Source organism: Sipha flava, unplaced genomic scaffold (assembly GCF_003268045.1).
Source record: "Sipha flava isolate LNK unplaced genomic scaffold, YSA_version1 179_pilon_pilon, whole genome shotgun sequence".
In the NCBI taxonomy this organism is placed as follows: Eukaryota; Metazoa; Arthropoda; class Insecta; order Hemiptera; family Aphididae; genus Sipha; species Sipha flava.
In genome coordinates, this window is record NW_020272149.1 from 2214320 (window position 1) to 2226046 (window position 11727).

The 11727-nt window shown below is 29.5% G+C and overlaps 2 protein-coding genes across 2 annotated transcripts; both read right to left on the reverse strand.

Moving 5' to 3' along the window:
- Nucleotides 1–527: 527 nt before the first annotated feature.
- Nucleotides 528–1631, reverse strand: LOC112680706. Its single transcript, XM_025550887.1, has 2 exons — nucleotides 1225–1631; nucleotides 528–1146 (listed from the first exon to the last, which is right to left on the reverse strand). The coding sequence occupies exons 1-2, from the start codon at nucleotides 1629–1631 to the stop codon at nucleotides 528–530; spliced, it is 1026 nt and encodes a 341-aa protein (XP_025406672.1).
- A 1494-nt stretch (nucleotides 1632–3125) lies between these two features.
- On the reverse strand, nucleotides 3126–3536 carry LOC112680707 (craniofacial development protein 2-like). The gene has a single exon (XM_025550888.1). It carries the CDS (start codon nucleotides 3534–3536, stop codon nucleotides 3126–3128), a length of 411 nt encoding a protein of 136 aa, XP_025406673.1.
- Nucleotides 3537–11727: the final 8191 nt, after the last annotated feature.

An 11727-nucleotide genomic window follows, 5' to 3' on the forward strand; every position in this document is an offset into this window, starting at 1 on the left:
ATATATATATATATATATATATATATATATATATATATATATATATTTTTTTTTTTTTGAGTGCTAACTGTGTTTTTTTACTAGAATGGGGGATGCTACAAACTAATACCTCAAATATTTTTTATTAAACTGTGAAGTTAAATTTATTTTAATGGTACAATGAATTATACTAGTTTTATTTTTATTATTTATTATTCTTTTTTATGGTCCTTTATGTCATATTGAAAGTCCTATATTTTTTTGAATAGTTTGTCTATATATCACTACAATAAACCTTATACATATAAGTTCTAAGGATACAACAAATATGTGCAGCTTTCAGTTTCAGTTTTTTTAAAGAGTACGGGTTCTAGAACCGATTAATTTCGATTAATTCTGATTATTAGATATTTATTAAAAAATAATATGAAATTATTTATTTATTTTTGTTTAAATTGTAATTGTTTCATTTCATAAAAATAGAAGGTATTATGAATAGTTAAAAAAATAATTATTTACATTTTTTTTTTTTTCAATCTTTAGATTGGTTAAATGACTTTGATGGCTCTCCACTTATCCCTATCCATTACAGCAACTTTTAGTTCCTTATAGTTGGTTTCCCCTATATCGTCTATGATCTGTTTCATAAATGGTGTTCTTGGTCTACCTCTTCCAGCTTTTCCTTCTATTTTTCCTTCTATTATTGTCGTTATCCATTCATTATTTCTCATAATATGTCCGATCCATTTTTTCCTCCTTTCTTTGATTGTCGTCCATATTGCTTTTTGTTCGTTCATTCTTAGGTATACTTCCTCATTTTTAACTTTCTCTGTCCAAAAAATTTTCAGTGCTCTTCTCCAACACCATGTTTCAAATGCTTCAATCTTTTTTCTTTCCGCTTTTAATATCGTCCATGTTTCTGCCCCATAGAGGGCTATACTCCATACAAAACTCTTTATAAGATTTTTCCTGGTGTTTAAGCTAACAGTGTTTGCCGTTAATAGGTGTTTCTTTTGGTAAAATGCCTGTTTTGCTTGTGCTATTCTGCTCTTTATGTCCATTTCGCTTCTTCCATCATGTGTTATTTTACTTCCTTGATATGTAAAACATTGAATAGTTTCCAGCTTCTCATTTTCAATCGTTATGTTCGAAAGAAATTTCTGCTTGCTGCATATTAATATTTTTGTCTTGCTCTTATTTATTTTCATTTTGTATTCTTTACAGCTATCATTCATTTTTGTTAACATGTTGCCTAAAGCTTCTTCACTTTCCGCAATCAATGCTATGTCGTCTGCAAAGCGCAACATTTGTACTAGCATACCATTAATTTTAATTCCTCCATTTTTTTCTTCTCTTAATTGCTTTAGAGTGTTTTCAATGTACAGATTAAATAGTGTTGGTGATAAGTTACACCCTTGTCTAACTCCTTTTTCAATATTTGCTTCTTCCCATGCTTTGCTTCTTTTATCTGTTATCACAGCCTTTTCATTTAAGTATAACTTATGAATAATTCTTCTGTCTTTAAAATCGATATTTATGGTTTTCATAATATTGAATAATATCTCCCAATTGACGTTGTCAAAAGCTTTTTCTAAGTCAATGAACGTTATATACATAGGCTTGATTACTCTATACATCTTTTCCATGATCATTCTTAAGTACAGTATAGCCTCCCTGGTTCCTCTATTCCTCCTGAAACCAAATTGGTCTTTCTCTAGATTGACACTTATTTTTGCTTCTATTCTTTTGTTAATATTTTCGATGCATGTGTTATTAGACTTATGGTTCTATGATCTTCGCATTTTTTTGACTTCTTTTTTTTCGGTAATGGTATCATTAGGCACTTCTCGAAATCTTTGGGAACTAGCCCTTTTTCATATGCATTATATATTATTTTATATAATATCTTCTTTCCTTGACCTTCCATTGCTTTTAACATTTCTCCACTTATGTTGTCTATGCCTGTAGCTTTGTTGTGTTTCAACTCATTTAGTGCTGTCTCAAATTCCTCTTTCAAAATGGGTTGTCCTATATTTTCCTGTCCTGCATCTTCTTCTTCCATGGCCCATTGTCCCGCATATATATTGTCATTTCCATATAACTTTTCAATATATTTTTTCCATACTTCTAATTTTTTTTTCCCCTTCAGTAATTATCTTATCATCTATTCCTCTAAGTATAGTGGCTTTATCTTTGTATTCTCTAAAAAATCGTTTAATGTTCTTGTACGCTTTATCACTCAAGCCTTTTGTTAGACAGGAATCAATATCTTTGCATATATTGTTTAACCATTCCTCTTTGGCTTTCTTCGCTTCTCTATTGACCAAGTTTCTATACTTTTTATATTCTGACATTCCTTCTTCACTAACCGCGTTTTTGTATTTTCTTCGTTTTTCAATAAGATCTATAATTCCGTTGTTTATCCATGGTTTCGTAGGCATTTCTTTAGTGAATTTGAGATGTTTTTCCGCTGCTTTTGTCATTGTATCCCTTAATTTTTCCCATTCGACTTTGTCATTATCCTGGTTCTTATTGCTATTTGCTTCTTGTAATAGATTATTTAATTCTTCATTGAAATCGCTTCTTATTTCTTTATTCTTTAGTTTATCCATGCACCATTTTCTTTTTGTATTTTCGTTGGATTCCTTTCTTTTCAGGCTTAAGTTTGTTTCCATTAACACTAGATTGTGATCACTGTTAATGTTCGCACCTGGGTAGGTTTTGCATTTTTTTACTTGGTTTTTATATCTATTTCTTACTAATATATAATCTATTTGATATCTTGCTCTTCCTCCCGGCATGGTCCATTTATATCTTCTTCTTATCGGTTGTGAGAACATTGTATTCGTAATGATTAGATTTCTTTCTTTGCAGAACTCAATTAGCCTATGTCCCTTTTCGTTTCTTTTGCCTAAACTAAACGCACCTGTAACTCCATGTTCTTTTGCCTCCCCTACTATAGCATTCTAGTCTCCTAAAATAATCAAATTTGTCTTTTCGTTTGTCATTTCTATCACCTCATTTATTTGTTCATACATTTCCTCTATTTCTTCGTCTTTGTGAGTTGAGGTTGGCATGTATACTTGTAAAATAAATGTATCAACAGGTTTAGTTTCTATTTTAATAGCAATTATTCGATCATTATATTAAACAATTTCTACTACTTTTTTTCCTATTTCTTTGTTTAGTATGAAACCAACTCCTGTTACTCTGTGGTCATCTCCGCTAAATATAATTCTGTAGCCTTCCGACCAGAAATCTCCTTTATCTGACCATTTTAGTTCACTTATTCCTATTATATCTATTTTAAGTCCTTCCATTTCAATTTTGAGGTTCTCCAATTTACCACAGATCCCTAAAGACCTTACATTCCACGTTCCTATTCTTCTTTTCCTTAATTTGTTCTTCTCCTTTAATGAATACTTAGTAGCATTAGTCCCCGCCCGAAGATCCGAATGGGAGACTATTTTACCTCCGGAATTTTTTAATTCTACTGTATCCATCATGTCATTATCCTCAGGATGTATAATGCAGTAGTTTCCTCTTGCTTTCTGCATCGCAGTCGCGGGTCAGTACTTAAGCTATCCTCAAGCTGCCTTCGCCAAATCCTTCCTTTGCCGTTAGATCCGCTGCGAAAATCGTCAATGGTCGGTAGTAGCGGTTACTGCAGCCCTCCGCTACCTCCTTTTAATCGCCTTTTACGATAAGCAGGAGTTACTGTGGTCCTATTCTAACCCCAGACTACAGGGGTAATTATTTACATTACATTAGCCTATTATAAAGAAATCTTTGAGTTAGGTTAAGTTACTTTATTCCAACTCATAGTAAGATTTTGTAAAATATTTTGTAATATTGTGAAATATTATGATTTGATGAAATAAATATCTTTAATTTTAATTAGGAATAAAAGTTAATATTGGCTACTGTTGTAGCTAAAAATTTGTTTAAAAATGAATTATATTTAATGCTTAATAGACAAGATAGTTGATATACTCATTGTAAATTGTAATATATATATATATTTAATATGTAGGTCTATTAATATATTAATAAACATACAAAAATAATAATATTAATATTATAAATTTACTTATTATATGCATTACACTATTACAGTTTACAACACAAAATAATAAAACATAAAAAGATTTGAATTTTATTTTTCTGAACCGACAAATGGACAAACAAAATAGTCATTACCATAGTTTTACTAATCTAAATTAACCTTTTTATAATTAAGGTTACAGTTACGGTTACGGTTTTTCATTTTTGGAAATTAAGGTTCCGGTTTCAGTTACGGTTCCTAAATTATAAAGGTTAACCGGTTCCAGTAATGGTTCTTTTCGATTACGGTTCTGGTCCCTGATTTAAATTCCTATCATATATAAATATTGTTTCAATCGCTATGATCAGGTGCGTACTGGGTCCATTTTCCCTACCATGAAACTACTAATAGATATAGATCTCATGTATACTTACCTATAACAATAGCCAGGTTGTCTACCCATTTTTATACTACGACAAAACTATAAAATAACCATGAACCTAAATAATAAACCAAATATAAATTTTGATTTGAGTTCTATAAAAATAAATAAATACACAAAAATATTAAAATAATTATTTTTATTTAAGAGACCTTGAATAAATTGTGAATTAAAAATTAAAAATACATTGTAAGACCTTGAATAAATTATAAAATATGAATAGTATATTCTTGAAAAAAGTTCAATACAAGTAAATTAATATACAAATAGTTCAGTAAAATTTTTAAAACTAAACTTTTAACATTCTTAAGATTTCTGTACTTTGTTTACTTGAGCCGGTTAATGTTGGCCAACAATTCCCTTTCACAGTTCATCAAAAACAATAATTCCAAATTATCATGTGTTAAACAATTTCTTAAATATGTTTTTATTCGTTTAGAAAACGATCGTTCATGCGTTACTTGAGTAAGAGGAATTATTATAAGAAACTTTTATACTTCAAATAATGAATATTGAACTCATAAATAACTTTATTGATGCATAATAAACATGAATTAAATTTTTTTTCTCGTCCACATTGTATTATTATAATTTTTCTGAGAGTATTCAAAATTATCGTTGATAATTATTAATCCAATTAATTTATAATTAACTTTATTATAAACAGAAACAGTATACTCAGCTGTTTTATCATGTCTTGTGTTCTTATTGTAATTCACTAGAATTATAAATAAAAATTATTTGTTTTTCGATGAATATATGTTTAAGTATAAAATAGTTAATTATGATCGAAGCTAGTAGTTTTAGTGCACCAAAAATTGCATTATCAATAAATACGAGTAATCATCAAAATTTATTATTTGTTCTTTATGTAATTTTCTCTTTTCAATTATTCAATTAAAATTGTTAAAAATATTAAAATTATTGAATTTAACTGAAATTACAGGTACCTATTTGATAAGGGACCCAGGTCTTATAATTTTTAAGAGAGCCTACCGGGATTCTAATTTGGCTATGATAAACAAATGCTGTTCACGATCGTAAATTATTAACCGATAGGCCAATATTTGTGTATATGTGTCTTATTGTTATTTCATGTGTATGTAAATAATAATATTGATAGACCCGTGTCATCAGCCATCCGAGAACTATGCAAATTTTTTTTTATATTTTCACATCAGTTATATGCGACGTTGACCAACACAAATACATAATCACATTTTATTATTATTATACAGACGCATACTACAATATTATGTTATTATTCCTTATTGCTGTGTTCATCAATCATCGCGATTATAACTGTAAATTATATTATTTAGTATTTTATATTTATGCTCGACCGAATAGTGAGATTTTTTTTTTAAATTTTTATTTGTATTAATGCAACATTGTACCAGAGGAGCAAATTTAATAATAGTTATTTATTATATTTCACCGAACCACAATGGCTAATATTTTATATTGATTTACTATTTATTATCTTTTTAGTTTTACATAACCTAACCTTAGTTGGTTTAAAGAGGTTGAAAATGATCAAACATGAACCAAACTAGTTATTGATTATTATATTTTATTTAACTGTATAGCTGCGAATTTTATCTGTTTGTAATTTATTATTTATTATATAGCAAAAATAGTTGCCTGAAGTTATTTTATTTATTCAAGAAACTTTTTTTGCATAGTTTTTGAATACACATCACAATATACATTTACATATATAGCTTACTAGATTTTCCCACCACTTCTGGCTGACGTATTACATTATCCTACATACCGTCTAGATAACTAGTAAAGTCGTTTCTGTACAATAGTTTATGAATATTTTATGAAGACGAAAACGCAGAAATAAAATCCTGTAAATTCCACTTATATAGGTTCGATAAAATTTGGTTAATATTATTCAACTTCCGGTCATTCCAACTGTTGTACAGTCAAAAACTAATATCCGACGTTTTGCCATTTTTATTTTTGTTTTTTGTTGTTTTCTGAATTATCTGGAAAACTGTTCAGACATTCAAAAAATGGCCCATCGAATGCATGAACTAGATAACTTTTATAATCAGAAGAAGAAAAAAAACTTTTGACAGTCGGAAAAATTGTTCCGGCCGAAGTGTTGTCGACATCGAAAATTAAAATTAAAAAAACAAAAAAACAATATTGTAAAATAAATACATCCCTTGATTCACAGGAAATATAAAATTATCTAAAATCCAATTGGGAAGTATAGCATATATTAACCAATTAGCAAATATTTAATGTTGATGAATATTATTTTATCGATTATTTGTTAACAATTTAGACGCATAAATCGCGATTCAATGTAATAGACGAGGGATTGGTATGGGTTGTAATAACAAAAGTAGTTAGGTGAAAAAAATTCCATACAACATGAAACATTAAATCATATATATCACGCTTTTCGACACTGTGTACAAACCGAAAAAAATAACTTTTACGATTTCGTAGAATGCCTCAACTATATATTCAAAACAAAAATATAGTTTAATTGAATTTATTTTGATAGAAAAAATGTTTATGAAATATTTACGTAATTATTGAAGTGAACATCAACCGACACTGATAATTCCTAACATTATAAAATAATTATTAATTTTCATGAAATTTATATTAAAAATTTCATTCGGAGCAGAAAAAAATACTAATTTAGAGTATAATTATTATATACAAAAAAAAACCATACCAGACAAAATTAAGATGTTGTATTAAGATAAATTGATATGTCAAACACGAGAGGTATTGAGATTTTTTCGGGGTTTTCGGACGAGTATGCGCTTGGTGGTTTTCGGTCTTGTTATGACTGTTTTCTTAAACAATATCAGCTCTATGTCAACTTTCGTACTTTCGTAAATATGTATAAATATATTTATTTTATGCTAATTAGAATAATTAATTTACTTTTTTTTTTTTTCATATTATACTCCAGATACTTATTTATTGTACTTTATATTCACTTCTTTCAAAATAAAAAATTTTTTATGTTTTATTTGTTTAATTACTCTTAAGTCGTACTTAATTATAATTTGAAACTCGTAATGAGTAAAATCAATTAAATCTAACTCAGATTAACTGATATAAGCAAATATTTGTTTTACTTTCATTCTCACTTCTTTCAATAAAGTGTTTAACCAATAAATTTCAATTTTCCACATCAACCAGACCTCCAATGATTGTTCACTGCTGTTAATAATTTATCATAATATATTTTATAATTATTGTCTTAAATTAATTGATGGATCGTGAATTGAAATTTCAATCCCATGCAATTGCTATACTAGAACAGAATTTCACCGATGGGTTTTCATTGGAAATTACATTTAAATATTTTATGCAGTATGGTTACACGGAAGGTAAGGCTTGGTGGTATTGGCCACAATGTCAAAATGATTTGAAATTCACACAGAGAAAATACAATCATGGCCATAAAGTAAAAAGTCTGTAGAAGCTTTGAGAGAGAAATAGTAAACCATTTTATCGTCCCAATTGATGATCAGAGCACCAGCGCTTTATTTCCGACACTCTAAGTGTGTTAGAAACCAGAAACGATCATTATTCCACACTTTTAGAAGGTAAGCCATTGAGACATTTTATATTCTTGATTGTAACATTTATAATATAAAGTATATTTTGATTTGTTGAAAAAATAAGAATGGTAGACAAACTGAATTACTTAAATAAAAAATTGTATTATTTTATTTTAAAAAAATTATACAATTTCCCAGAAAAAATTTGCTTCATATGCTCTGAACATCAACGATCTCACATTTAATTTGTACTCACTTATTTTGTATGAAAACACATATTTATTTTGTATGAAAAATTCATAATGTATAGAAAATGTTATATAAAAATATTGTTCTGCGACTTCTTCAGATCGGGTTTGCTGGTGATCACATTCATCTAGGTAAGCAGAAATGTCTTACAGAGGGTAACACATTTACACGTTAATCACTACACAATAAATTTAAAATAATGTTATTTCATTTTTCGTAGTTTTGTAATACACTAGTTAGTAGATGTAATGACCTTCAAATCTATCATGATCTAATAGATAAACTTTGAAAAATAATTGGAAACCCAATATATTACATTATACATAACACAAACATATTTTTCTGAATTGGGATAAGACGTGCACCCTCCTCGCCCCCTCCTTGGATCCACGCCTTCCCGCATCGGATACCGTGACAGCACTGAGAACGGGATCACAGGGCAATCCAAATAAGTGCACGAGATGTCCATGATCCGGCCAAAAAAGTTTTGAGGTACTGCACGCGCAACCAATAACAATCCCTGCATCATACGAACGAAATTCGTGTATTATAACTCGGTGCGCGTCATGTGAAAAAATAAAAATATATTTTCTTCCTTTTTGTTGAACGTCAACGGATAATTGTTCTTTGGCTGCCACCGCTGTTAATGCAGAATCGTTACCGCATTGTTGGTCTACTTGCACAATTGCAGAGCACTCGTCCATCGTTCAGATCATCGACCCTCTGAACGTCAACTGCAGAAGTTCCTTCAGGCTGCACTTTCTCCGTGTTTTGCAGGTTCACTTCGATTGCTTCGTTCAAGCCCGTACAATCATATTTGTTCCTTTGCAACTTCACCGCGCCCACGTCGTTTCGGCAACTCGTCCCCTTCACCACGCGTGCTTTGATTTACAATTAAAGTTTCATCTTATAAATTGTTCGAAGTTTCCCCCTTGATGTTTTAAACATGATTGCAAAAGTTTAATAAAAATATTCTATTCCTTTGATGTGGCAGCGTTTATTTGGTCTTCTTTTAAATTTATTACACATCAGTCGTATTTTGTTTTTTAAATGTTGGACACTAATAGGGAGGCTTGCTTACAAAACAGTTCATAAATGTCTCCGTCAAAAGTAGTTCAATGGGATCAATTCGGAGATCTTGCGAGCCATATAATTACATCATTAATACCAATCTATGGGTTAGGAAAAATTTCATTTAAATATTGTCGAATAATAATGATATATTGATGCACCATTTTGTTGTTAAGAGATATTTTTTTTGTATGGCTAATATAATATTTTCTAATAGTAACAATAATTGATTTACGAAAAAACTTATATGTCTTCTACATGTATGATTTTCAAGTATTAAGTTGAATATATTTAAAATTTCATTAATACTAGATTATTCGTAAATATTAAACTTCATCATACTAAGACTTTGCCTATGATTTAATTAGAAAAAAAATTGTATGTGAATATTTAAAAAAAAAAAGTATTCTATCCCAATATAAAAAAAAATGATGCTTTTTAGAAAAAGGAAATTATATTGTATACCATCCGCGTAAAAAAAATTGAAATTTGTCTGAAATTATTGAATTTGGTACTACTTTTCATTTCCCGAAAACCCAATTTCAATACAAGATATAACCTCTTAGCGTAAACATACTGTTTTATGTATTAGAATTACACACGCTAAATATGATAAATTCTTATTCCCTTTTACCTTTATACAATGCGATATACAGCCGTATAAAGCACTTATTATTGCCAGAACACCTAATGAATAGACACTTTTCGATGCATTTTACTGCGAGGACAACAAATTTTTTTCGTATTGTTATAAAATAATTACTTAAAGTAAAATTTTCATTTAACAAAAAAAAACTACCCAGTGTATTATATAATTTATATTTTATATAATACGTGATGTACGTACGTGGTTGTGGACCTTCAAATATGAAGATCTAGGATGAAAACATGGACTAAAAGCAAGGCGACAAAATATGAAAATAAAAAATACTCTTAGAGAGTATTGTATCATATATATAAGTAAAAATAAAGACAAAAGATGTGTCTAGGTAAAGTGCTTACAAAAACGGTGTAAGTAGTTTAAAAATCTATACTATATGGCACCAGGTGGCGTCGACAACTCTTTTTCGTAATGGCAAAAGCCAATATTAAACTTTTTTTTTTCATTTTTTGTATTTTGTATAATTTATTAACCCAATATCATTTTTCTTTTTAAATTACACACAAAAATATAATTCCAAGTGGTTAAATGAGAAAAAAAAATTAAAAAAAAAAAAAAGATTTATTTGGTTTAGTGAATAACATAAAAAAATTTAATTAAACAAAAAATGTATAATTTTATGTTATCGGATTTTTACTCGTATCGTGTTAACGTCATTTGAACAACATAGAATGTTTCTGTTTTATTTTCCCAAAGGCAAATCCAATGTTTTCCTTTGGCTTTGTACATGCACTTTGACGATAAATTTAATGACGCAAATAATATTTTCAATGTTATACAATTGTGATAGGTTCAATGATTCATGTTTTAAACATATAGTTTTATATACGGTTTTTAAGTATATAAATACAACGATTAAAGTAATTTAATACATAAATCATCCGTATTCTTCGTATATCCTAGCCTAATCTGTTCATATCCCATTCTCTAATAGAAGCTAATTTTGAAACAGAGAACTGCAAACAAAGTACAGCAGCAGACGGAATAACCATCACGTTTTCTTCTATCAGATAATCAAAATTGTCGGAAGTACCGACGACTATAATTCAAGAAGTCCGGAAGAACGCAAAGGCGACATCTGACGAAACAGGCCCACTATAGATCTCCGGTGTCAAGCGGCTCCACCTTATTGCCGGCGAGCGGTCGATTAGTCTCATCTCATTCGACAAAATGTATCCCGCAATACGGACGACGTGCGAATACCGCGGGCACGTCAACCGATTCACCTGACCTATCCGATTTTTCAGCCCTCGTATTTCACCTGACCGATTTGCCATTATGGTCCAACTATGAAACAGCTCTTTTCAGAGACTCAAATCAATTTCAGATCCCTCACCTCCAGTCATTTAACCTTTGATAACCCCGATTCAACTGGTACGTGAACGTCACTTATTATTTTAGCATCCCAACCTCTGCCCTTGCTTGCACATATTGTATATTTTTTATATATTATATGTCAAAAATATAAGAACTTCTTCCCCCCCCCATTGTAAAAAAAATGATCTCGGACTACTCCAATCTCTTCTTCAATCATTTATTTAAGCACCATGGAAGTGGAATCGTATTTCCTCCCTGGAATGGCTTGTCGAACAACTATTACACACAACATAAATCAAACGTGATTGCTCTTAAATAAATCACATTAATTAATTTCACAAAACGGTACAGTCCGTACTCTACCATATTATATTTCCCGGAAAATCAATAGTTATTTACCAAATGACCTGTATAAAAT